This window comes from Scomber japonicus, chromosome 12 (assembly GCF_027409825.1).
Source record: "Scomber japonicus isolate fScoJap1 chromosome 12, fScoJap1.pri, whole genome shotgun sequence".
Lineage (NCBI taxonomy): Eukaryota > Metazoa > Chordata > Actinopteri > Scombriformes > Scombridae > Scomber > Scomber japonicus.
The window spans coordinates 31,397,853-31,424,512 of NC_070589.1; the positions used below are offsets into that span (position 1 = coordinate 31,397,853).

The 26,660-nt window shown below is 39.9% G+C and overlaps 9 protein-coding genes and 1 pseudogene across 14 annotated transcripts; 7 read left to right on the top strand and 3 right to left on the bottom strand.

The window, feature by feature from the left end:
- Positions 1 to 835: 835 nt before the first annotated feature.
- LOC128369451 (histone H3) lies at positions 836 to 1,255 on the bottom strand. The gene has a single exon (XM_053330498.1). It carries the CDS (start codon positions 1,253 to 1,255, stop codon positions 845 to 847), a length of 411 nt encoding a protein of 136 aa, XP_053186473.1. The 3' UTR covers positions 836 to 844.
- Positions 1,256 to 1,618: 363 nt separating this feature from the next.
- LOC128369452 (histone H2A-like) lies at positions 1,619 to 2,010 on the top strand. 2 transcript variants are annotated; one of them, XM_053330501.1, is made up of 2 exons: positions 1,619 to 1,699; positions 1,805 to 2,010. In XM_053330501.1, the coding sequence occupies exons 1-2, from the start codon at positions 1,619 to 1,621 to the stop codon at positions 2,000 to 2,002; spliced, it is 279 nt and encodes a 92-aa protein (XP_053186476.1). In that variant the 3' UTR covers positions 2,003 to 2,010. The 2 variants fall into 2 exon arrangements, with proteins under 2 accessions (XP_053186476.1, XP_053186475.1); XM_053330500.1 differs by having other exon boundaries at positions 1,619 to 2,010.
- A 931-nt stretch (positions 2,011 to 2,941) lies between these two features.
- On the bottom strand, positions 2,942 to 3,636 carry LOC128369440 (histone H1-like). 3 transcript variants are annotated; one of them, XM_053330482.1, is made up of 2 exons: positions 3,050 to 3,612; positions 2,942 to 3,004 (listed from the first exon to the last, which is right to left on the bottom strand). In XM_053330482.1, exons 1-2 carry the CDS (start codon positions 3,581 to 3,583, stop codon positions 2,942 to 2,944), a joined length of 597 nt encoding a protein of 198 aa, XP_053186457.1. In that variant the 5' UTR covers positions 3,584 to 3,612. The 3 variants fall into 3 exon arrangements, with proteins under 3 accessions (XP_053186457.1, XP_053186456.1, XP_053186458.1); XM_053330481.1 differs by having other exon boundaries at positions 2,942 to 2,989; positions 3,032 to 3,612; XM_053330483.1 differs by having other exon boundaries at positions 2,942 to 3,636.
- A 3,092-nt stretch (positions 3,637 to 6,728) lies between these two features.
- LOC128369475 (histone H4) lies at positions 6,729 to 7,045 on the top strand. The gene has a single exon (XM_053330524.1). It carries the CDS (start codon positions 6,734 to 6,736, stop codon positions 7,043 to 7,045), a length of 312 nt encoding a protein of 103 aa, XP_053186499.1. The 5' UTR covers positions 6,729 to 6,733.
- Positions 7,046 to 8,179: 1,134 nt separating this feature from the next.
- On the top strand, positions 8,180 to 8,572 carry LOC128369454 (histone H2B 3-like). The gene has a single exon (XM_053330504.1). The coding sequence runs from the start codon at positions 8,180 to 8,182 to the stop codon at positions 8,546 to 8,548; it is 369 nt and encodes a 122-aa protein (XP_053186479.1). The 3' UTR covers positions 8,549 to 8,572.
- Positions 8,573 to 10,750: 2,178 nt separating this feature from the next.
- LOC128369445 (histone H1-like) lies at positions 10,751 to 11,377 on the top strand. Of its 2 annotated transcripts, XM_053330492.1 has the most exons (2): positions 10,769 to 11,287; positions 11,330 to 11,377. In XM_053330492.1, the coding sequence occupies exons 1-2, from the start codon at positions 10,769 to 10,771 to the stop codon at positions 11,375 to 11,377; spliced, it is 567 nt and encodes a 188-aa protein (XP_053186467.1). The 2 variants fall into 2 exon arrangements, with proteins under 2 accessions (XP_053186468.1, XP_053186467.1); XM_053330493.1 differs by having other exon boundaries at positions 10,751 to 11,377.
- A 2,931-nt stretch (positions 11,378 to 14,308) lies between these two features.
- On the bottom strand, positions 14,309 to 26,392 carry LOC128369429 (histone H2AX-like; annotated as a pseudogene).
- On the top strand, positions 15,058 to 15,469 carry LOC128369449 (histone H3). The gene has a single exon (XM_053330496.1). The coding sequence runs from the start codon at positions 15,058 to 15,060 to the stop codon at positions 15,466 to 15,468; it is 411 nt and encodes a 136-aa protein (XP_053186471.1). The 3' UTR covers position 15,469.
- Positions 21,712 to 22,161, top strand: LOC128369464 (histone H2B 3-like). Its single transcript, XM_053330514.1, has one exon. The coding sequence runs from the start codon at positions 21,712 to 21,714 to the stop codon at positions 22,078 to 22,080; it is 369 nt and encodes a 122-aa protein (XP_053186489.1). The 3' UTR covers positions 22,081 to 22,161.
- On the top strand, positions 24,381 to 25,042 carry LOC128369443 (histone H1-like). 2 transcript variants are annotated; one of them, XM_053330488.1, is made up of 2 exons: positions 24,405 to 24,952; positions 24,995 to 25,042. In XM_053330488.1, exons 1-2 carry the CDS (start codon positions 24,434 to 24,436, stop codon positions 25,040 to 25,042), a joined length of 567 nt encoding a protein of 188 aa, XP_053186463.1. In that variant the 5' UTR covers positions 24,405 to 24,433. The 2 variants fall into 2 exon arrangements, with proteins under 2 accessions (XP_053186464.1, XP_053186463.1); XM_053330489.1 differs by having other exon boundaries at positions 24,381 to 25,042.
- Positions 26,393 to 26,660: the final 268 nt, after the last annotated feature.

Here is a 26,660-nt window from a genome sequence, read left to right on the forward strand (position 1 = left end):
TGTTGTGTTTGAAATTAAAGTTTAACCAGAGATGTTATCTTATGCAACAACAAACCTCCTAATGAATGTCAACCTTTGACAATCATACTCTGCAGAAATTGTCAACAGGTTTAAAAATTTGGGAACTGTGACTGATGGACACCTTAACTTCACAGATAATACTGACTATATTTATAAGAAATCCAGAAAGACGTGATTTCTACTCAGGGAGTTAAATGATTGTAGACTCAGTGAGAAAAAAATAGCAATGTATGTGTATATCTGGCAGTTTTTTCAACTTGGTCATGCTTAATGGAAGTCTGAATGTAAGGAAAAAACTGAACTTTAACCTCCAATACATCTCTGGTTAGCATGATGATGATCCCCTATTGTGTCGTGCATCAGTTTTCACTTATTGAGCTGCTGTGATGACATAACATGATAAAAGTGCAGTATTATCACTTTGTGAGCAGCTGTGGTCCTCACTCTTCCCCTCCGGCTACTACTGTAAATATAATAAGAGACTGACCACAAGGTGGTGATCTTTAATCACTCATCAAATTGACTTCCACATAACTGAAGAAACAAAGCTCTATGCAGCTTTCTGTGAGTCATCCTGTCTGACTATACAACCAGCAGTTATTCATCATGTTTGACGATGCACTTTTAGATTGTACCATCACTCAAACTTTTTTCCCCCTGTTATAGTTGTCATTTGGAAATAATACATTACATGAACCTGTGTGATAATGTGTTAAAATATAATAAAATATTGATTGTGTACAGGCAACAGAGGAAGCAGCGATTTAGGGAGAGTGAGGTGGCTCTGAAAAGAGCCGTTGTGGTTTGTGATGGAGAAGACAATTTATGCTCTCTCTCCACGGATGCGGCGAGCCAGCTGGATGTCTTTGGGCATGATGGTGACCCTCTTGGCGTGGATGGCGCACAGGTTGGTGTCCTCGAACAGACCGACCAGGTAAGCCTCGCTGGCCTCCTGCAGAGCCATGACAGCGGAGCTCTGGAAGCGCAGATCGGTCTTGAAATCCTGAGCGATTTCTCTAACTAGACGCTGGAAGGGCAGCTTGCGGATGAGCAGCTCGGTGGATTTCTGGTAACGACGGATCTCTCTGAGAGCCACGGTACCGGGCCTGTAACGATGGGGCTTCTTGACTCCACCGGTGGCCGGGGCGCTCTTACGGGCAGCCTTGGTGGCCAGCTGCTTCCTGGGGGCTTTGCCTCCGGTAGACTTACGGGCGGTCTGCTTGGTTCTTGCCATTGCTTCTCGTTTCTCTGATCAGGAGAAAATAGTGGTGAAAAGCGGGGAAACGCTGCTTTTAAAGTGTCGGAGCTGCTGCGGAGCTGTGACGTTGCTTCAGACCTCCGGGTCCTGATTGGTGAGCGGCTCTTCCTGGAGCTCAGCACCGCCTGCAGAAGCCTGAAGCTCCGCTGCTTATTGGGCAGAAGTCGTTTGAAAAAGTCCGCCAAAATGAGAGCGGCTCCCCCTCCACAGCACTACTGAAAGCCTCTTTTCTGGTGGGTGGGACATCAGTCCTTTCCCTCCTCCGTGTACATATAAAGGAGGGTTTGCTGTGTCTACTCTTCACTTTCTAAGTTGAAACTTTAGAAAATACCTGAAATCATGAGTGGAAGAGGCAAAACCGGAGGCAAGGCCCGCGCTAAGGCAAAGACCCGCTCATCCCGTGCTGGGCTCCAGTTCCCGGTCGGTCGTGTCCACAGGCATCTGAGGAAGGGTAACTATGCCCAGCGTGTTGGTGCCGGTGCCCCCGTCTACATGGCGGCTGTGCTGGAGTACCTGACCGCTGAGATCCTGGAGCTGGCTGGAAACGCTGCCCGCGACAACAAGAAGACCAGGATCATCCCCCGTCACCTGCAGCTGGCTGTCCGCAACGACGAGGAGCTCAACAAGCTGCTGGGCGGAGTGACCATCGCTCAGGGTGGTGTGCTGCCCAACATCCAGGCTGTGCTGCTGCCCAAGAAGACCGAGAAACCCGCCAAGAAGTAAATCTAAGGCCCGGTTCCTCAACAACACAAAGGCTCTTTTAAGAGCCCCCTACTTTTGATAAAGCGCTCACATCCTCACGTTTTTCAAACACAATTTAAAACTGACATTATGACCATGATTTATTGACTATAACTAAACATTAGGAACTTGCTTACCACCTGTACGATGTATCAATTCAACTTAAAGTTATATAAAAAGTGCAATTAAGAAAATAATACATCTGCAGAACACACCATTTATTTATGTATTCATTTATTTTCTGATGAGTTAATACAAGCCTGACAGTTCAACAATAACAATACAAATAAAAACATTGTTAACACTTAAGGTGCAATTTTGTAGTAGGCTACCTCAAATTATAGAGGGATTTGACTGACTGCATAAATCAAAATAAGAAACTTAAAATCAGCAGTTCCCAACAATGAGTCAATAAATATAACTGCTGTAGTAAATCATACTATAATAGGCTACAAAACTCAAACATTAAATAATTATTAAATGAATTAATTATAATGACCAATAAATAATAACCTGACAATTGCTGGTGTGCACCTAAAACACACTGAAGTAATAAGTAGGCTATAAGTAATGAATTGGTCATTTTATGCCTTTTACTGGTCATAATAAACACCATCAGATTATTGCAGGATCTGTTACGATGTATTAATTCTTACAGCTAAGTGTTAGTTATATACACGTCATCCTGAGTTATTTTCTGTGTTGCTGCTCAGACCAAATCCTCCTGTCAAACTGATGTCTGAAATATATATTATTTATTGTAAAAACACTTTACTAGGGATATATATTAGATAAATAACTCATGCAACTGAAGAGAAAATACTATTATGAAAATACATTTAGGAATATGCTCTTTATAGAAAGGTGTGTGGCTCTTAAAAGAGCCTTTGATTAGGTTGAGGGCTTCAGAGTGATGCCAGTTTACTTCTTCTTGGGTGCTGCCTTCTTTGCCTTGGGCTTGGCCACCTTCTTTGCGGGGGCTTTCTTGGCTGCGGGAGCCTTCTTCACCACCTTCTTGGGGCTCTTTGCGGCCTTTTTGGGGCTCTTGGCGGGCTTCTTAGCGGCCTTCTTGGGGCTCTTGGCGGGCTTCTTAGCGGCCTTCTTGGGGCTCTTGGCTACTTTCTTGGCCGCTGCGGGCTTCTTGACCTTCTTGGGGGATTTCTTAGCGGCTGCTGTCTTGGCCTTCTTAGCCGCTGCGGGTTTCTTGGCGGCGGGCTTCTTGGCTTTAGGAGCGGCTTTCTTTGCGGGCTTGGCCTCAGCCTTCTTGCTCATCTTGAAAGAGCCGGAGGCCCCGGTGCCCTTGGTCTGGACCAGAGTCCCCTTGGTCACCAGACTCTTGACGGCGGTCTTAACGCGGGCCTTGTTCTTGTCCACATCGTAACCTCCGGCAGCCAGAGCCTTCTTGAGGGCGGCCAGAGACACTCCGCTGCGCTCCTTGGAGGCGGACACAGCTTTAACGATGAGCTCGCTGACGCTGGGGCCAGTCTTCTTGGGCTTTGCTGCTGCCTTCTTCTTGGGGGCCTTAGCCGGGGCGGCTGCGGGAGCTGGAGCTACTTCTGCCATAGTTTGGTCGAGGATTAGTTCTACGTGAATCTCAGAGTCTGAGTAGACTGATGGAGTATACGAGACAGGAGGCGGCACTTAAACACACCATGAGAACCGTGTAGACTCAGTCCCGCTGCTGGCTCCTGTGAGCAGGGTGAATGTCTAACACTTGTGTTTTCTGCTAGTGAGAAAACAGTAAAAAATAAGTGTGAGAGAAGTGTTGAAGGCTGACAGTGAAGACAGCAGATAGCGGACATGTTTGTCTTCATATAGAAGTCATGTAGAGCTCTGATGCTCTCTGCATTTAGTTTGTGGAGCAAACAAACCTCACCTGTTCACCGCCGCGGACAGCACTGCTCAGCGGCTTTTCTCTCTCATTTCTCTCCTAAAATACTGTAAAATACATCCAAACTCCACCAAAAGCAGTTTTCCAGCTGGCTCACATGTTTGTTCACAGACTAAAAGTAAAAACTTCCATCTGTTGGTGATCAGTTTGTTATAATATGAAGCTTTTGTGGTAGCAGCAAACACACCGATCAGGCTGATGAAGCAGTTCAATGAGACTTCCTGTCAGAGCTGCTCTGTGGCTGTAAATATTTATTTTGTTATTATGAGGATTATTTTTAATAAAACTAATCTGTAACAATGTTCTCTGCAGTCGATACCACATTTGTGTTACACTTTTTATTCATGGTTCTACAGTAATGCAGAAGCAGTGGATCAGTTATATTGTAAGAAATAGCCTAATATTGACAATATTGCAACATGAATGCATCATTGGTGAAACTGTGACATCATTTGGTGATTGTCTGAGGATGAGAACGTTTCGTGCTATAATTTAAATTATTTGAATGAATACAATTTATTTAATTGCATTGCATGTTAAGATGGGGGCATCGTCTTGCGAGGATCATGGTCTTTTTTATGCCTGTATATGCCTTATGTTTTGTTCGCCCAAGAAGCCAATGAACATTTTTTCTTGTTGCTTGGCACTCATGAACAGTTTTGCAGTAGCTGGGTGCAATATCTGCTGATAGCTATAAAATGAAACTTAATTTTACAGTTGGTGTATGTGAAATATTACACTAAGGAGCAGTTTCTGGATGTCCTGCAGCTTGTACTTCAGTCCTCTATCAAGCCTCACTCTCGTCATGTGTCCCAGGTTGCTGTAGGAGTCTTCATCACTCACTGTGATGCAGCTCTGCTCCTTCCTGTAAGCTGTGGGCCTGTTGATGGACAAAATATATTCCAAAGATATTCCAAAGTTGAAATAATACTTCACATAGACTGGGTAGACTGTAATCACCCAACACATGAACACAGGTGAAGTGAATAACACTGATCAACCCTTACATACTGTTCATATTCTGTACCTTCATAGTATGAGAATTCCCTTGTAGTAAGTATTTCCACAACATTTTTAACTACAAACCTATTCAGAATGTTTAAATAGCCTATGCCACTCATTTTTGGTTAACAAAAAAAAAAAAAAAATCTATTACACAGTATAATGTCATATAATATATATAAGAAATAAAAAATATAAAAACCATAATGATTTTAATATATTTGATTGAACTTGAAAATTACATGAACATTCTGGAACTTCTGGACTTCATGATATAACCATTGAACACTGTCCTCACTGCTATATCATAAGATATAAAGTGCTGATTGTGAACTAGTCTCTGCATTCAAAGCAGAGGTGGGACACTTTCCATGTGTGGATTTTGCACGTGTGTTGACATTCAGTCTTGCTGCCATGATGTCTGTCACTTAAATGGCAGCTCATACCTACCTTTATAATGTTATGACCCCCATCACCTCCCTCCCAACCCAAACAGATTCCAATGTGTTACTTTGTACATTATATTACATGCAGGTGCACATCTTGTGTCTGTATCAAGGCATCGTCTGACCTCTGGATGACTTCTGTTCCCTTTATGCACCATATATGATCACTCCTATGTTGTTTTACTATTTCAATATTTTACCCTTCAAGACCAGCAGTTGTCTGTCTCTATGGGAATCTGATGCAAATGTTTTGGGAACACAGACAGTTCTCCTGACAGTGCTGAGGTCCCCTTGAACTACAAAATGCACACAAACATGACATGTACATTCTCACAGTTTCAAGATTCCATAAAACCTTTATTTGACCCACACTTGTAGATCTAAAATCCATCTGAATAGATACGGGTCAAATCTGAACCGTAACAGCCTCAGTGTGCAAAAATGTGTAGAACCTATACAAAAATATAAATTAATAAAATATTTGTATTTTTATGTATTTTGGGTCACTTCAGGAAGTCACTAAATGTCAGGCTAAAAAATGACGTTTAGGGTAATCTTACTGCTGTCAAATGTCAAAATGTCAAATTTAACCTGAACAATATGTACGGGTTAAAATAGCACATTTCAAGGGGTGGGATATGTTAGGCAGTTCTTCATTGATGTGTTAGACAAAATGGACAATTGTCACTTCCTATGGAACATATTGAACTTGTGAACAGCAACTGTATTATAATTCAGACAAACATAATTTTTCCTTTAATTTTTTTTTGGACACATTGCACTTTAATGTGGACAAGTGTAAAGATCCAAGTAAATTTGACAAGGGCCAAATTGTGACGGCTAGATGACTGATCAGCACATCTCCAGAACAGCAAGTCTTGTGGGGTTTTCCTGGTAATGGTCAGTACTTACCAAAGAGGTCCAAGGAAGGACAACTGGTGAACCTGAGTCAAAGCTGCTCAAGGCTTAATGATGCATATGAGAAATATTTCAGTAGAGCAACTGTAGATACATGCACAATATTAGGCAAGTTGTTTTAATGTTATGGCTGATAAATGTATATTCTAAAATATCCTTCATGACACTGAGGAGAGGGTCGTGACTGGTGATTATTGATATAAATGCTGTTAGCTGTTGTTATGTAGTTGTCAGGTTAATCTGAAAATCAAAGAAAATCACAACATTGAGAGAAAGCCATGAAACAGATCACTGTGCTTTGAAAAACTCTGTGGGAGGATCTGTTAAATCTGATCCCGCCCAACAAAGTCAGCGCCAACTGTCCTCTTTTAGGTCCGCAGACAAGCTCTAAATAGAGAAGCTGCACTCCACGTCTTACATTCGTCTTTTAACTTGTTTGAAAGAAGATTAGTAAAAATGAGTGGAAGAGGCAAGGGAGGAAAGGGACTCGGTAAAGGAGGCGCCAAGCGTCACCGTAAAGTTCTCCGTGATAACATCCAGGGAATCACCAAACCCGCCATCCGCCGTCTGGCTCGCCGCGGTGGTGTCAAGCGTATCTCCGGTCTGATCTACGAGGAGACCCGCGGTGTGTTGAAGGTCTTCCTGGAGAATGTCATCCGTGATGCCGTCACCTACACTGAGCACGCCAAAAGAAAGACCGTGACCGCCATGGATGTGGTTTATGCTCTCAAGAGGCAGGGACGCACCCTGTACGGTTTTGGAGGTTAAATCTGATCCTGACCTGCTGATAGTCAAACACAAAGGCTCTTTTAAGAGCCACCCACCTTCTCTAAGAGTTGTCCTGGCGTATATTCAGTAATATGTTTGGTTGTATCGCCTACTCCTACAGTACCTGTACAGACATTTAAGTGCATTTTAAATGCTCTGTGTAAGCTTAAAATATTTGCCCGAGGGAAAGTATGATCCTCTATATTTCATAAAAACATGAACCAACTACTTGAGCAGTGATTACAGTCATATAACTCAGAAAATACATGAAGTATTAAAAGTTAGTTTATGTAGTAACTGGAAGAAACCCTGCAATTGCATTCGTACAAAACATCTCGTAAACATACATCTGTGTTTAAAGCTAAACATATTTCCAGCAAATATTGGATATTAAATTATAATAAATATATAAAAGGTGAGGGGAACACCCTGTTATAAGAGCAGGATTAACTGTTTTTGTGGAGTTCAGAGAAACATGATCACGTACGAGTCAGTAAAATCCATATCAACATAACTTATAAAAAGAGAGAAAAGCACTCAAATCTGTTAAATATTGCTTAATAAATTTATCCATGAATCTTTTATGTTTTTTAATTGTATCAGTAAAACATGTCAGCTTGTGGAATGTTCAATCTAAATACAATGTTTATTACGCTATAGTTGTGTATTTTTGTAGAATATATTATACTATAATCATGTGGGGGGCTATGTTAACCGGGTGGGGGATGGCTGGTGGCAGCGTGTATGGCCTAAATTTGATATAGTCATATAATTTGGTATAGTAACAATAATGAAAACGAGAACGATTTATTTTTGATTAAACATGTCAGTTTGTGGAATGTTATATCTAAATGTAATATATTTATTTCTCTATAGTTATGGATTGTTGTACAGAATATTATATTATGAACAATGAATAGTCTTAAAATGAGGTTGGCGCTCTTTCAGTAAAAAGGCGCTCAGATGGTTCCTCAAAGGTTGGGGCGGTGTCTTGTGCTGCGCATGCTCAGTCTCACTAACACGAAAGCCAATCCTGTTCGAGCAACAGCGCAGTGAAATTTGCATCAGATGAACATTTAGAGGCTGGTTGAAGCTGTTGAAATTATTCGTTTGTGGAAATCTGCGAAGATAACCATGCCCGATCCAGTCAAAGCACCCAAGAAAGGCTCCAAGAAGGCCGTGTCTAAGGCCACCAAGACCGGCAAGAAGAAGAGAAAGACAAGGAAGGAGAGCTATGCCATCTACGTGTACAAGGTGCTGAAGCAGGTCCACCCTGATACCGGTATCTCCTCCAAGGCAATGGGCATCATGAACTCCTTTGTTGGAGACATCTTTGAGCGTATTGCTGGTGAGGCTTCCCGCCTTGCTCACTACAACAAGCGCTCCACCATCACCTCCAGGGAGATCCAGACCGCCGTCCGCCTGCTCCTGCCCGGTGAGCTGGCTAAACACGCCGTGTCTGAGGGCACCAAGGCCGTCACCAAGTACACCAGCTCCAAGTAAACAAGTGCTGTTTGTACCAACAACTCAAAGGTCCTTTTCAGGACCACCCACTCCTTCAACTGAGAGCTTTATTCCTATGTTACATTTTACACATGGTGGTGGTATTATTTTATGATGCAAGAATGGACTTGTCGTTAGCTGATGAAGTTTATTAGCAGTAAGTAAATCAACAATCTATCATTGAAACACGTTAACAAAGTTAAATTGATTGAATAGCCAGAAATTAAACCAAGAACTTCCAATTAATGAAATGTATCTTTCCACATTGTAATACAATATCCCACTGATCACAGCAACCAGAGGTCTGTGCGAAAAGATGTAATCAAGCATACAAAGTAGCTGACGTTCAGTCTTTTCCAGAGTCCATTGAACCGGATATTGCTAATGTACTTGACTACAAGGTATTGCTGCTATACTGAAGTTTACATTAACAGTTCAGAGCTGTTCCTGTATTCAAAATACCCTGCTTTGATGTTTACAATGTAGTAACTATATAATTGACATTAAGTGAGTAAGTTTCTGCCTAAAATTGTTTTTTTTCATTTAAGAAGCAAATGTTCGCTTACATATATCAGTTCAGTTAATACAGTTTAGGACATACAACAAATAAGGATGTGATCAGACTTTCAAAATAAAGACCAGAGGAGCAATCTTTAAAACTTCAAATAATCATTGTCAACATTAAAGTCTAAGCATTGTGAATATTGTGTCCATGTTAACGCTTGAATAATGCTTTAAGCAATAACAAGGTTCACATGAACTTTTACAAGGGGACAAAATGGTAACCCTTTACTTGAAGGTATCGTCATAAGAGGGACATGACACTGTCATAATTGTTACATGACAGTCATGAACGTGTCATACACATTATGTCAATGTCATAAACATTTATGACTGTTGTCATTAAGTGTCATTCGGTTTTAATAATAACAAGTTGACATTGTTTGGGTTGTCTTGATTTTGACAAGTTGACATTAATCAAAGTGACATGACCAGAAGTTGTCTTTGTCATGACAACTTGACATTAAATTTTTTGGGATGTCCTTATCATGACAACTTGACTCCTTCATGATATGTTAATTACAAATCAAAATGCTACCACTTTACTTGAGGTCAAAGCATTTCTTAATTAGACTGTCATAATGGTGTCATGACAGTCAGTTTTGGGTATCCTGTCCGTATCCTGTCAAAACATCTATAACCAAGTGCTAGAATTGGTCTGTAACCTTGCACATCTGATTATAATGACCATTATGTCAACTTACCATAAACACAAAAATAGGTGCATATTTTGTTAATGTCAAGATGTCATGACAAAGACATTTTCTGGTAATTTAATTAATGCCAACTTGTCATAATCAAGACAACCCAAACAATGTCAACTTATTAAAAAAACCAACAGTCATAAATGTTTATGACACGTTCATGAATGTGTCATGTAAAAATTATGACAACAAATGTTTTTGGCAGAAACTTAAGTCACTTAGTCCCAATGTATTATATTGTTACTGCATTGTAAACATCAAAGCAGGGTATTTTTGAATATGTGTCATGTCACTCTTATGACGATATTCAAGTAAAGAGTTACCAAAATGGGTATGAAAATGAGCAAGGCCATTATTAAATGATATAAATAGTATAGTATTTAACATGTGACAATATATGACAATGTTTTATTCATCTTTGATATTAATTTCCATCAACTAAAATATATAGTATACTATCACTAAGATACATTATATCTTCATCATCTTGAATTGACTTGAATTTTAGCGAAAACACAATTACTTTTATGTGTATATTAAACAGAGGTTCATAGATTATATCAATTCAGCATAGCCTCTGTAAAACACTATAGTACTCAAAGTTTTGAAAGACGTAAATCTAGATTTTACATCAAGTCAACAAGAGCTGAATACACAGGGGAGAAAAAAGAAAACAATATTTAACTTAAATACTGCAACAAGACAATCAAATGATGTTACAATTCACCAATGATGCATTCATGGTGTAATAATGTCAATCATTTCTTACATTATAACTGATCCACTGTTTCCACATTACTGTAAAACCATGAATAATAACTGTAACACACAGACATGTTGCAGAGAACAGTGTTGTAGATTATTTTTGTGTGTTTAACTGCCGCCTCCTGCCTCGTATACTCCATCAGTCTACTCAGACTCTGAGATTCACGTAGAACTAATCCTCGACCAAACTATGGCAGAAGTAGCTCCAGCTCCCGCAGCCGCCCCGGCTAAGGCCCCCAAGAAGAAGGCAGCAGCCAAGCCCAAGAAGACTGGCCCCAGCGTCAGCGAGCTCATCGTTAAAGCTGTGTCCGCCTCCAAGGAGCGCAGCGGAGTGTCTCTGGCAGCCCTCAAGAAGGCTCTGGCTGCCGGAGGTTACGATGTGGACAAGAACAAGGCCCGCGTTAAGACCGCCGTCAAGAGTCTGGTGACCAAGGGGACTCTGGTCCAGACTAAGGGGACCGGGGCCTCTGGCTCCTTCAAGATGAGCAAGAAGGCTGAGGCCAAGCCCGCAAAGAAAGCCGCTCCTAAAGCCAAGAAGCCCGCCGCCAAGAAACCCGCAGCAGCTAAGAAGGCCAAGACAGCAGCCGCTAAGAAATCCCCCAAGAAGGTCAAGAAGCCCGCAGCGGCCAAGAAGGTAGCCAAGAGCCCCAAGAAGGCCGCTAAGAAGCCCGCCAAGAGCCCCAAAAAGGCCGCAAAGAGCCCCAAGAAAGTGGTAAAGAAGGCTCCCGCAGCCAAGAAAGCCCCCGCAAAGAAGGTGGCCAAGCCCAAGGCAAAGAAGGCAGCACCCAAGAAGAAGTGAGCTGTCATCAGTCTGAATCCCTCAACCTGATCAAAGGCTCTTTTAAGAGCCACTCACCTTTATATAAAGAGCATATTCCTTAATGTGTTTTATAATCTAGGCTAGTCGTTTCTCTTTGGTTCCATGAGCTGATTTTTTTTACTCCCAGCCAAGTTTTTTTTTTCTTTTAAAAACAAAAATATATATTTTAGGTGTTTCAGGGTCTTGTCAGCAATTGTACAGGTTGTTAATTATTCAGTAAAATGTAAGCGTATATAGTATGATTTACACTTCTACACTTTGCCTCCGGTTTTGCATTTTTATAAACTTTATTGAAACATGTATGAAAGTATTACATATACATATACATTACATCAAAAGATAAAACATTTAACCCCAAAATACAATACAACAACCACAAAATAAATAAAATTACCGTCTGAATCACAAATTAGCTGCCCATTGTTCGCAAACCCTTCATCCCCAACCCTTATCAAATTAGCTGTCGACTGTTCACAGGTCCAACACATCTCACGGGAAATAACTAATTTCATCGACCTTTTCTCCTCTTCCTGAGGTCGGAAAGAATTTGTTTCACAACTGCATCACTATGGATTACTGTCCGTTGTGTTACCATTATACATCTAGTTTTCCACAATTTTGAACATACAATAGGCCTACTGATGATGAGCTGCATCACTTCTTTGTGTTTCAACGGTAGATTTTCTTTTATAATACAATACATCACAGAATTACAATTAACATCAAAGTGTATACCAAAAGTTCTTAATGTGTTCCAGACTTCCTGTGCTCTGTAAAAGTCTATTAAAAGATGACCACAATCACCATACATTAATTTATAATAGGGGCCTTGTCTTGCTCTTCCTCTTCTTTTCTTCCATTTAGGTAAATCTCCAAAGAGCATTCCTGGAAATGGCAGCACCCAAACCACCATGTTCTCTCCTTTTATAAAGTTACTTCTCTGGTTGTCCCCCATATTAAATTGACACATAGTTTGTTTAATTGACTAATTATGGATGGGGGAAAGATGTTTGCTAAAAACAGGAGCTTGGATAGGATGAATGTTTTGACAATATTTATTTTTGCTCTATAATTATTATTTTTATTTTCCCATTTCTTGACCTCTTCTTTAATTTCGCATAATTTATACTCCCAATTTCTTTCATTACAATTATTATTACAGAGGTTTAGAGGGTTAGGGTTAAAATTTTGATATCTTGCTTGACATCAATATTAATGTTTTGTCTTTCATCCTCATTTCCAATCCAAACTCCTTCTGTTTTACTGTGATTCAACTTGGCTCCAGATGCACTTTCATAGAACGTTAAAATATCCATTAAACCATTCAACTCTGTTTGTTTTTATTATTATTACAGTAATATCATCGGCATAAGCAATAGTTGATACTCTATGATCGTTAACTATGAATGTTCCGGTAATACGTTTCTCATCTTTCATCTTTTTAATTAGAGGATTTATAGCAAGAATATATAGTGCAAAATCTTATAGTAAACATTCATAATGGTTATACACCTGTAATTATCTATATTATTGTCATCTCCTTTTTTATATAGTAAATGCATAATCCCATGATAGAAAGTGTCCCCCATACAGCCACTTTTCAAACCATCATTAAACATAGAGGTGAGTTTATGTATTACGTCATCGAGGTACAGTTGATAAAACTCAGTGGGTAGTCCGTCTGGACCGGGACTCTTCCCGGCATTAAATTGTTTGATGGCTTGAGTTACCTCTTCTTTTTTAATCTCTCCGAGAAGAGAATCAAATGTTTCCGAGCTGTAAGAAGGGATAGACCCCAACAAGGAGATCACATGCTTATTGTTTATTTTTATTTTCTTATATGATTCCGCACATAAATCTCTGACGTTATCTCTCTTCTCCTTTTCACTTAGTGAAACATCTCCATTTTTATTTATGGATTTATTAAATTTACTTTGTCTTTTTTTTATATAGCTATATATACTAATTTGAATGCATGACCAAAATTTCCTCGATTATCTATTTTTAATTGTTTATAAATATTAAATAATAATTAAGTTGATCATCTGTGTCATTAAATTGTTAATTATTTCTTCGTCTGAGTTAGATTTGTTTCATTTGTTTTAATCCAATATATTGATTTAATAATACGTCGCTTATTTTTTAAGTTTATTCATTTCTTTACACTTCAATCTTTTATCCTATATTTTAATAGTTCGCATAATTTAACATCCGATTTTACTAATATTTTTAGCTGAATGATTATATTAATTTTTTGTTTGTTAGTATTAAATCTTTATCATGCAAACACTGTATTCAATTTCCAGAATCCTCCATTTACTGATGAACCAGATGAAATAGATGTTTTCACTAATAAGTGATCTGAGAATTCGTTTAAATATGTATCGTAATGTACTATTTTATAATTTGACGATACATATATTCTATCAATCCGAGTTCTTGTTCTGTTATCATAACTCGTAAAATCTGTTCCTAAAGGATTCACAACTCTAGATACATCTTTTAAATCTACTTCTTCGCATATTGCTTTAAGTTAACCCTCTGAAGTCGAGATAAACTGAAAATCAAATTCGGTCTTTTTCATTAGTCACCGTATTAAAATCACCACATAAGATATTATAACCAAGGTGGTTAAAAACACAATTTTTCTTACTTGCATCAAGGGCAGTACCTATACGTGTAATACGATATTTTCCACAACAATATAACAGTCCAGCATAATCAACCGAATTGATACATAATACATGTGGTCAGCAAGTTTCTAATAGCCTATAGTAATGACAGTTAACAAGTCATGGTCCTAATGTCTTTTTTAAGTAGTGTTTAACAAACATGAGGATATGAGCTTTTTATGAGGAGTGTGTGGCTCTTAAAAGAGCCTTTGTGTTGTTGAGGAACCGGGCCTTAAATTTACTTCTTGGCGGGTTTCTCGGTCTTCTTGGGCAGCAGCACAGCCTGGATGTTGGGCAGCACACCACCCTGAGCGATGGTCACTCCGCCCAGCAGCTTGTTGAGTTCCTCGTCGTTGCGGACAGCCAGCTGCAGGTGACGGGGGATGATCCTGGTCTTCTTGTTGTCGCGGGCAGCGTTTCCAGCCAGCTCCAGGATCTCAGCGGTCAGGTACTCGAGCACAGCCGCCAGGTAGACGGGGGCACCGGCACCAACACGCTGGGCATAGTTGCCCTTCCTCAGATGCCTGTGGACACGACCAACTGGGAACTGAAGCCCAGCACGGGATGATCGGGTCTTTGCCTTAGCGCGGGCCTTGCCTCCGGTTTTGCCTCGTCCACTCATGATTTCAGTTGTTTTCTAAAGTCTCAACTTAGAAAGTGAGGAGCAAACACCGCAAACCCTCCTTTATATGTACACGGAGGAGGGAAAGGACTGATGCCCCACCAACCAGAAAAAGAGGCTTTCAGCAGTGCTGTGGAGGGGGAGCCCGCTCTCATTTTGGCGGACTTTTTCAAACGACTTCTGCCCAATAAGCAGCGGTGCTTCAGGCTTCTGTAGGCGGTGCTGAGCTCCAGGAAGAGCCGCTCACCAATCAGGACCCGGAGGTCTGAAGCAGCGTCACAGCTCCGCAGCCGCTCCGACACTTTAAGAGCAGCGTGTCTCCTCTTCTCAACACTATTTTCTCCTGATCAGAGAAACGAGACGCAATGGCAAGAACCAAGCAGACCGCCCGTAAATCTACCGGAGGCAAAGCCCCCAGGAAGCAGCTGGCCACCAAGGCTGCCCGTAAGAGCGCCCCGGCCACCGGTGGAGTCAAGAAGCCCCATCGTTACAGGCCCGGTACCGTGGCTCTCAGAGAGATCCGTCGTTATCAGAAATCCACCGAGCTGCTGATCCGCAAGCTGCCCTTCCAGCGTCTGGTCAGAGAAATCGCTCAGGACTTCAAGACCGATCTGCGCTTCCAGAGCTCCGCTGTCATGGCTCTGCAGGAGGCCAGCGAGGCTTACCTGGTCGGTCTGTTCGAGGACACCAACCTGTGCGCCATCCACGCCAAGAGGGTCACCATCATGCCCAAAGACATCCAGCTGGCTCGCCGCATCCGTGGAGAGAGAGCTTAAACGGTCTTCTCCTTCACAAACCACAACGGCTCTTTTCAGAGCCACCTCACTCTCCCTAAAGAGCTGCTTCCTCTGCTATCTCTACACCTCACTGCAATTTGGTGTATCATGTTAAAACAGTATAAAACATTGTAACATTGCCATCATACTGCAAAATTGTCAAAAATATCAGAGATAATATGAAGTTTGTATGCTTAATATTCCTGTCTGGTGTGTCTAGTCTCATATTGTGAGAAACACCTCCAGCCTCATTATGAATCTGCTGCATTTGAAAAACATAAGTCACTCTGCTGATGAAGCAGTGGAGGGCAGTGAGAAGATTTTCACTCAGCTGATCTGTCAGATATACAACCAGAGCCCAAGACCAGAGCAGAGTTCTTAAAATACTCATGAGATCATACTGGATCTAAACACAGCAAAATTGTCACAATTTAGTGAACCTACAGACTCATCCAGCATCAATATCCGTCCTCTGAGATACTTTGAGGATGTGACAGCAGCTGTGTCAGAGCTCAGAGATCAGCTGTTATTATTTGAGGGGAACAGAAAATCTGTCTACTCATCCAGACAGATTCATTGATTTTATTCAGGTCCTGAGTAAATCACTAGATGTTATTACTGGGAGGTGGAGGAGGAGTTTATGCAGCAGTCACATACAAGAATATCAATGTACATTTGGGCACAATGACAAATCTTGAGCTTTAGATCATGATGCTGACAGTTATACATTTTGGTTCAACAACATCTCAACTCCCGTCTCAGGTCCTGTTTCCTCCAGACTAGGAGTGTACCTGGATCACAGAGCAGGTATTCTGTCCTTCTACAGCGTCTCTGAAACCATGACTCTCCTCCACAGAGTCCAGACCACATTCACTCAGCCTCTCTATGCTCTGGTTTAATTATGTTATATAAACTCAAATAGACAGAAGTCTGTGTTGTTGTTCTCTTTGGTTTTCATTTGTTGTTTGGTTGATGTTTGAGTTTCTGTAAATGTCAGTTTCCTGTCTTTTTATTAATGGAGGCAATTTTAACCTTTAACTACATCTATCAGATGGAAATATAAACTTCTCTTTGTTCTAAATCTCAGTTTCATGTCTTCATTGATACATTTCTTGTTGTTCTCTTCAGCATCTTAAACAGAGAAAATAGCACATTATCCTTTATTTTATACACTTTGTTCTCATTACTCCGTTTGTAAAGAAAAGTGGTATACAAATGTAACTATCATGAACAATTAATAAGGAGATCATTTCCCATTCTTTATTATTATTGTGTGTTTGAATTGAATCTGAACATGAAGTCATTGAAGAGTCATCTAACTGACTTTACTGATTGGATCTTTCAACAAACTGAAGGCTTACATCTTTCAAATGGTGGACGACTGCTCTACCTCCTGAGCTACAGTCACCCCTCAAAGGGAGGGGAGGGTGGAATGAACTGTAATATTGGCGGTTCAATTTCCAGCTCCTCCAATCCACATGTCGATGTGTCCTTGGCAAGACGCTTAACTCCAAATTGCTCCCGTTGTTGTGCCAGCAGTGTATGAATGTGTGTGAATGGGTGAATGAGGCGTAGTGTAAAAAAACAACCCTCCCCCTACACTCTTCCACCCTCTTCCAGTACACCATTGCAATGGTCAGTCGGCAAAAAAAGTATTAAGAAAATATATTAAAAATTTAAAAAAATCTCTCATTTACATAAGTATTCAGGTATTATGTTGTGGCACTCCAAATTATTTATATATTACAGACTGACTGACTCACCTATATGACTAGTCATATAGGTGATTTTCATTCTTTGAGGCTGCAGCTACCATGGACCCTGTCCCACCCATAGACATACCATATTATATCAAGCAAAAAGCAAGTAAATAAAACACACTTGTATGGCAGTAATAAAAAACAAAGAAATAGAAGCAAAGTTTTCGGCAGTTTAACTTAACATTTGCCTTCCTAATGACTCTGTTCAGTTTCATATCAACATTTATCAACATTTTATTACCCTGAAAGTGTGTCTGCTGCAAGTTTACATAGAGATTGCATGGCAACTCACTGCAGGCTGCTTTTCAATCAATCAATCTTTATTTGTATAGCGCCAAATCACAACAAAGTTATCTCAAAGCTCTTTACACATAGAGCAGGTTCTACACTGAACTCTTCAGGTTTTAACTTTAAAGAGACCCAACATTCCCACATGAGCAACAGTGGCAAGAAAAAACTCCCTTTTAACAGGAAGAACCCTCAGAACCAGACTCAGAGTGGGAGAACATCTGCCTCGACCGGTTGGGGTCACTCTCCGTGTGTTCCCAGTGTAACCTGAGAGGCTTCACTATGTCCCTGGTTAGCAGGATGAAGGCGCTCTCTTGTATCCTTTATCAGTTTTCAGATTTCAGTTGTTGAGCTGTTGTGATTTTCACTTCATGAAGACATGTACAATACAGACCTAAGAAAAGTGCAGTCTCATCACTTTGTGAGCAGCTGTGGTCCTCACACATTTACTCCGTCTTTGCCAGCTTCAAAAATATGTAATATCACGTTGTGTCAGTTTGTTCAAATAATTTCATACTTTTCAGAATTAGCAGCTCAAATTGAGGTGTGTACAAATAATTTACATGTGTTATTATATTTACAGAATCAGTGCAGACAAGTGAAAACACCTCTAACCTGGACAGCAGACCCTCTACTGGTCCTGTTCACTATGTCAGTTTAAAAAAAAGACATTTAGATTGTATTAATATACATATGTTACATCAGCAGACCTGGCTGTGATTCTCTCTTCTGTTTCTCTGTATTAATGTGAAACGTTAACCCCATATTACACATGTAATTGTTTCAATGTAATTTACAGGGAACATTAAAGACAATGTAATACAAGGCCAGTAGATTTGAATCATTATTACATTCTTGGTTGGTGTGGTCTCTTATTAGCTTCAAATAAACCTTTAAATACATTTTATGCACAGAAGGAGGACTGTGGATTTAGTCCTCCATCACTTACACTGTAAGTACATTATGAAGGGACCTTCTGATGAACATCTTTTAGTGTTCATTTGAGCTCCTGACTGTTATTTTGACAGACTTGAAAAATTGGTTTAGTAGTTTCTGTTTACATGTGAAGTCATTTCTTCATTAAATTGTACACTAGAATAACTTTGTAGACCATTTCCATTGGTATTGTTTATCATCAAAAAGATAATAATAATTATTAGTATTTATAATGTTATTTTTTTTCATATTGTTTGTATCTGTCCTTTAACATTAAAAACTGGAAACCCATAAGTAACACATTTACTGATTTTCATTATTTAGTGATTTATTTAAAAAAATATATTTGATTAAAACAAAAGCTCACTACACATTACAGTAAACCTACATTATACTTAGTAACACATCTGAACACAGAAATGTGCTTGTCTTCAGTCATTCGTAAACTGTATTGTGATGTGATATGAGACATTTTTAATGTTTTCATGTCCAACAAGAACAATGAACTGTTTCTACACAACAGCACAATGTTAACTGTCAGGTTAACCCGCCAAATGTCACAGAAAAACACAATATGGAGGGAAAACAAAGAAAAAAGAAAAGATCATTCTGCTTTGGAACAGCTGCGTGGGAGGATCTGTTAAATCTGATCCCGCCCACAAAGACCGCGCCAACTGTCTTCTTTTAGGTCCGCAGACAAGCTCTAAATAGAGAGGCTGCACCCCATACCTCACATTCGTCTTTTAACTTGTTAAAAGAAGAGTAGTAAAAATGAGTGGAAGAGGCAAGGGAGGAAAGGGACTCGGAAAAGGAGGCGCCAAGCGTCACCGTAAAGTTCTCCGTGATAACATCCAGGGAATCACCAAGCCCGCCATCCGCCGTCTGGCTCGCCGCGGTGGTGTCAAGCGTATCTCCGGTCTGATCTACGAGGAGACCCGCGGTGTGTTGAAGGTCTTCCTGGAGAATGTCATCCGTGATGCCGTCACCTACACCGAGCACGCCAAGAGAAAGACCGTGACCGCCATGGATGTGGTTTATGCTCTCAAGAGGCAGGGACGCACCCTGTACGGTTTCGGAGGTTAAATCTGATCCTGACCCGCTGATAATCAAACACAAAGGCTCTTTTAAGAGCCGCCCACCTTCTCTAAGAGTTGTCCTGACGCATATTCACGATTTATATAGCTGGTTAAATCAGTTTTTTCTTTCAGTAAGATATGTCAACTTGTGAAATGTTAAATCTAAATATTTTGTGTATTTTTGTAGATTGTATTATAAATGTGGGGGCCTCTGTTAATAACTGTTATAGTTATGGTTTAGTAGCAACAATGAAACAGATTTATGTAAAGACCCCTTAACTCTATACAGATTCAGTATTAATCCTATGCCATTGTTAATGGATAACTTAGAAGACTGACATGGCTAAAGTAACATGTGCATATAAAGTTATATTTATATAACTGTGGAGCACATGTGTTTTTTGTCTTTAGAAAGTCTCAAGCTAAGCCTTACCTGTTCTTCTGCTGACATGTGCTCAAAGGTTTTGGGTCACCAGGCTTTTTTTTTTTTTTTTTTTTTTTTTTTTAAATACACAAACTCCACAAACAAGTTTATCCAGAGTTGATCAATACTTTGACAGTTATAAAACTGCCATGAATTCAGCCTAAAACCTAGTCAACAAAATAAAATGTCAAATAATCATTCACAATGGTTGGACACAATGTTCATGTTTCTCTCCATATTAATCATCTGATAATGTTTTAATCAAAAAGAAAGCTCAAAAAGTAACTTATACTGAACTAGGGGAAAAAACACAACAAATAAAACAGAAACAAAAATCATGAACTTACTGTAGAAATAAAAAGGAGCAAGGCCATCATTAAATATGATAAATGCAATCTATTCATCTTTGTGGTTTTCATGTACATTGTCCAGCAAATGGCAGCATTATAGCTAGACAACTTAAGTCCATAAATACCTAACCAGAACATGATCATCAATAACAAATAAAATGTCATTCACAAAATGATGCTTCTAATAAATGATGTGGATACAATAATTAAGTAGGTAAAGGTAAATAATAAACTGCTATAGCAGTCCACTCATGTCATGATATTGATATACCGTTGGCATATAACTTGAAAATCAAGTTGAACATTTATAAAATTACTTAGACTTTATGATTATGCTGTATCTGTTGTTTTAAGTGTGTCCCAACATCTTCACACCCACATTTGACCAAATTGACTCTTACCAATTTTCCAGATTTTTAGGCGTGTGCAAGAAATCTTTTTTGACTAACTAGTCAAAGAAAAACTTTGTTGTTAAAAGCTGCTGAATTCTCTGTGATGTTTTAATGAATTAAGTTGAAAGTTCAGACTCAGTTCTCTAGAAGCTTTGAATGAAATCCAGAAATGAAAACAGAAGAAAATAACAAAGTAAGGTAAAGTACAGGTGTTTTCACTGCACCACTGAGAGGAGTTCCACGTGGGTGTGCAGGGAGACAGTACACATCCTTCAACTGGGGATTGATTGAGATTATCTTAAACATGATCTGATTATTTTAATAACAGTCTGTGATTAATTTCCCTGATTCTCTGGCATGTCAGTTAAAGCTTAAAACAATAATTGCAATACTTTTTGGGGACATTTCTTTATTGTTGCTTCTAATGTAACATATGCAATAAATGTCTTTTTTATTGGAAGAGTTTGGTCTGTGGATGTTTGTCTTTTAACATTAAAAAAACTGGGAACCCATAAGTAACATTAATATAGTACAAAACAGTTATAACACAACCTGATTTTCATTATTTACTGATTTATTTATTTTTTATATTTTATTAAAACAAAACCTCACTAATCATTACATTAAACCTACATTATATTAAATTAAAGTTTGATGAAATAAAATCTATCCATAAATATTTTAATGTTTGATCATAGATCAGTAAAACATATCAGCTTGTGGAATGTTATATCTAAATGCAATGTTGTTTATTTTTCTATAGTTATCGATTGTTGTACAGAATATTATGAACAATGGATGCTCTTCCAAATGAGGTTGGCGCTCTTTCAGTAAAAAGGCGCTCAGATTGTTTCTCAAAGGTTGGGGCGGTGTCTTTTGCTGCGCATGCTCAGTCTCACTAATACGAAAACCAATCCTGTTCGAGCAACAGCGCAGTGTAATTTGCATCAGATGAACATTTAGAGGCTGGTTGAAGCTGTTGCAGTTATTCGTCTGTGGAAATCTGCGAAGATAACCATGCCCGATCCAGTCAAAGCACCCAAGAAAGGCTCCAAGAAGGCCGTGTCTAAGGCCACCAAGACCGGCAAGAAGAAGAGAAAGACAAGGAAGGAGAGCTATGCCATCTACGTGTACAAGGTACTGAAGCAGGTTCACCCTGATACCGGTATCTCCTCCAAGGCCATGGGCATCATGAACTCCTTTGTTGGTGACATCTTTGAGCGTATTGCTGGTGAGGCTTCCCGCCTTGCTCACTACAACAAACGCTCCACCATCACCTCCAGGGAGATCCAGACCGCTGTCCGCCTGCTCCTGCCCGGTGAGCTGGCCAAACACGCCGTGTCTGAGGGCACCAAGGCCGTCACCAAGTACACCAGCTCCAAGTAAACGTGCTGTTTGTACCAACAACTCAAAGGTCCTTTTCAGGACCACCCACTCCTTCAACTGAGAGCTTTATTCCTTTGTGAAATTTTAGACAAAGTGGTGATTGTATTATTTCTGATGCGAGAATGGATGTAGATAGTCGAAGTTTATTCCAACGTCTGTCAGTGAAGACGTTAACAAAGTGTATAAAGAAAAATCGAAACTAATTGTCAGGAATTAAACCAAGTACTAATATTTAATGTCTATTTATATTACAAAGTGAAAATGTAAGTCTCCCATTGACCACAGAAACCACTACCAGTCTGTGTGAAAAGATGTAATCAAGCATATTAGAACAACACAAAGAGTGGTTGATGTTGAATCCTACCCAGAGTCCATTGAACTGGATATTGTTACTATATAATTTGACCACAAGGTGTCGCTGCTGTTAGACTGAAGTTTACACGTTAACAGTTCAGAGCTGTTCCTGTTTTCAAAATGCCCTGCTTTGATGTTTACAATGTAGTAACTATATAATACATTGAGACTAAGTGACTTAAGTGTCTGCCTAAGACCTTTTTTCTCATTTAAGAAGCAAATGTTCACTTATCAGTTTAGAACATACAACAAATATGGATGTGATCAGACTTTCAAAATAAAGACCAGAGGAGCAATCTATAAAATGTCAAATCATTTTCAACATTAAAGTCTTAGCATTGTGAATATGTTTTGTCCATGTTAACTCTCGGATAATGCTTTAAGCAATAAGAAGGTTCACATGAACTTTTACAAGGGGACAAAACGGTATTGTCTGAAAGTGACATGACACTATCATAATAAGGACATCCCAAACAAATGTAATGTCAAGTCCAGAAGACAACTTCTGGTCATGTCACTTTGATTAATGTCAATTTGTCATAATCGAAACAACCCAAACAACGTCAACTTGTCATTACAAAAATCGAATGACACTTAATGACAACAGTCATAAATGTTTATGGCAGTTCATGACTGTCATGGCACTCTTATGATGATACCTTCAAGTAAAGTGACTAAAGTAAAAATGAGTAAGGCAATTATTAAATGTTATAAATGTAAGTATTTAACACATGACAATATATGGCAAGGTTTTATTCATCTTTGACATTGATTTCCATCAACTATTATACTATGGATAAATAATCAAAATAAACAGTAATATCATTTTCATAGTTTGAGGTTTAAGACAAAAAAATGAAGAGTAAAAAGCAAACATTAACAAGTCCAACAGTAAATACAAATATGTGAAGCAGAACTTCTTTGTAACTCAATTAAACACTAGCCAAGGGGCTATTCACACAACCTGGTAATTTATTTAAATTAAAAAGTAAGCATTACTAAGCAATTCATTAAGATACATTATATCTTCATAAGCCATCTTAAATTGACTTGAATTTTAGTGAAAACACAATTCCTTTTATATGTGTATATTAAACAGACCTTCATAGATTATAGCAGCTCAGCAGAGCGTCTGTAAAACATTATAGTACTCTAGATTTTATATCAAGTCATCAAGAGCTGAATACTCCGGGGAAAAAGAAAAAACAAAACACTATTTAACTTAAATACTGCAACAAGACAATCAAATGATGTTACAATTCACCAGTGATGCATTCATGATTCATTCTTACATTATAACTGATCCACTGTTTTCACATTACTGTAGAACCATGAATAATAACTAACACACAGACATGTTGCAGAGAACAGTGTTATGGACTATTTTTTATTAAAAATAATACTCAGAATAATAGAAGAAATATTTACAGCCACAGAGCAGCTCTGACAGGAAGTCTCACTGAACTGCTTCATCAGGCTGACCAGTGTGTTTGCTGCTACCACAAAAGCTTCATTTTATTACAAACTAATCACCAAAAGATGAAAGTTTTTACTTTCAGTCTGTGAACAAACATGTGAACCAGCTGAAAAACTGCTTTTGGTGGAGTTTGGATGTATTTTACAACATTTTAAGAGAGAAATGAGAGAGAAAAGCCGCTGAGCAGTGCTGTCCGCGGCGGTGAACAGGTGAGGTTTGTTTGCTCCACAAACTAAATGCAGAGAGCATCAGAGCTCTACATGACTTCTATATGAAGACAAACATGTCCGCTATCTGCTGTCTTCACTGTCAGCCTTCAACACTTCTCTCACACTTATTTTTTACTGTTTTCTCACTAGCAGAAAACACAAGTGTTAGACATTCACACTGCTCACAGGAGCCAGCAGCGGGACTGAGTCTACACGGTTCTCATGGTGTGTTTAAGTGCAGCCTCCTGCCTCGTACTCTACATCAGTCTACTCAGACTCTGAGATTCACGTAGAACTAATCCTCGACCAAACTATGGCAGAAGTAGCTCCAGCTCCCGCAGCCGCCCCGGCTAAGGCCCCCAAGAAGAAGGCAGCAGCAAAGCCCAAGAAGACTGGCCCCAGCGTCAGCGAGCTCATCGTTAAAGCTGTGTCCGCCTCCAAGGAGCGCAGCGGAGTGTCTCTGGCCGCCCTCAAGAAGGCTCTGGCTGCCGGAGGTTACGATGTGGACAAGAACAAGGCTCGCGTTAAGACCGCCGTCAAGAGTCTGGTGACCAAGGGGACTCTGGTCCAGACCAAGGGCACCGGGGCCTCCGGCTCTTTCAAGATGAGCAAGAAGGCTGAGGCCAAGCCCGCTAAGAAAGCCGCTCCTAAAGCCAAGAAGCCCGCCGCCAAGAAACCCGCAGCAGCTAAGAAGGCCAAGACAGCAGCCGCTAAGAAATCCCCCAAGAAGGTCAAGAAGCCCGCAGCGGCCAAGAAAGTAGCCAAGAGCCCCAAGAAGGCCGCTAAGAAGCCCGCCAAGAGCCCCAAAAAGGCCGCAAAGAGCCCCAAGAAAGTGGTGAAGAAGGCTCCAGCAGCCAAGAAAGCCCCCGCAAAGAAGGTGGCCAAGCCCAAGGCAAAGAAGGCAGCACCCAAGAAGAAGTAAACTCTCATCACTCTGAAGCCCTCAACCTGATCAAAGGCTCTTTTAAGAGCCACACACCTTTCTATAAAGAGCATCATCCTCAATGTGTTTTTATAATATAATTTATATAAATATATAATATATATAGTAGTTTCTCTTTGGTTCCCTTTTCTTTTTTTCTTTTAAAATAAAATATTTCTCAATAAAATATATTTATAGCCAGGATATCAGTTTGACAGGACATGTATATAGGTGAACTATAAAATGTAACTGTAAAAATTAACGTTGTAAACTGATATACTGGAAACAACTGAACACATTAAGTCTGAATATTATCGTGTTAAGAGGGCAAAAGTATGATGATTTAACCAGTTTATTGAATAGCAATAGCATAGAGTTTTATGGTCTTGTCAGCAATTGTACAGGTTAATTAAGTTATAATTATGATAATGATGTAGGCGTATAAAGTATGAATTGTAATGTAATTGTTAATGACTCATTGTTACGATCAACGTCACCATTATTTTTTTAATTTACGCAGTCTCATTCTAAAGTAAAATTAAACCGATAATAAAGTGCTCAAAGACTCTTTATAAAAGGTTAAAGACAGAAAATGGTAATAGGATAAAACAGTCTACAGGTTAAAAGCAAATTTACTAAGATCATGCTTTACATATAATGTAAGGGTTGTGTTTTCTCCTCTTAATTAACTATTATTGATGCCATTAAAGTAGTATTCATATTATGCAGATATAGTGTGTACTGAAATGATATTACCATATTATAAGTCTCAGCTTTGTCAGAGTTGTTGCGAAATCTGTAACCTCTTAACAATGGCTGCAGAAAACCTTTATTATCGTTCTAGATTGCATTGCCATAGTTAATAAATCGTGACCCTATAGTTTTAACACGAGGATATGAGCTCTTTATCAGAAGTGTGTGGCTCTTAAAAGAGCCTTTGTGTTGTTGAGGAACCGGGCCTTCGATTTACTTCTTGGCGGGTTTCTCAGTCTTCTTGGGCAGCAGCACAGCCTGGATGTTGGGCAGCACACCACCCTGAGCGATGGTCACTCCGCCCAGCAGCTTGTTAAGCTCCTCGTCGTTGCGGACAGCCAGCTGCAGGTGACGGGGGATGATCCTGGTCTTCTTGTTGTCGCGGGCAGCGTTTCCAGCCAGCTCCAGGATCTCAGCGGTCAGGTACTCGAGCACAGCCGCCAGATAGACGGGGGCACCGGCACCAACACGCTGAGCATAGTTGCCCTTCCTCAGATGCCTGTGGACACGACCGACTGGGAACTGGAGCCCAGCACGGGATGAGCGGGTCTTTGCCTTAGCGCGGGCCTTGCCTCCGGTTTTGCCTCGTCCACTCATGATTTCAGTTGTTTTCTAAAGTCTCAACTTAGAAAGTGTGGAGCATACATTGCAAACCCTCATTTATATGTACACTGAGGAAGGGAAGGACTGATGTCCCACCCACCGGAAAAGAGGCTTTCAGCAGCGCTGTGGAGGGGGAGCCGCTCTCATTTTGGCGGACTTTTTCAAACGACTTCTGGCCAATAAGCAGCGGAGCTTCAGGCTCCTGCAGGCGGTGCTGAGCGCCAGGAAGAGCCGCTCACCAATCAGGACCCGGAGGTCTGAA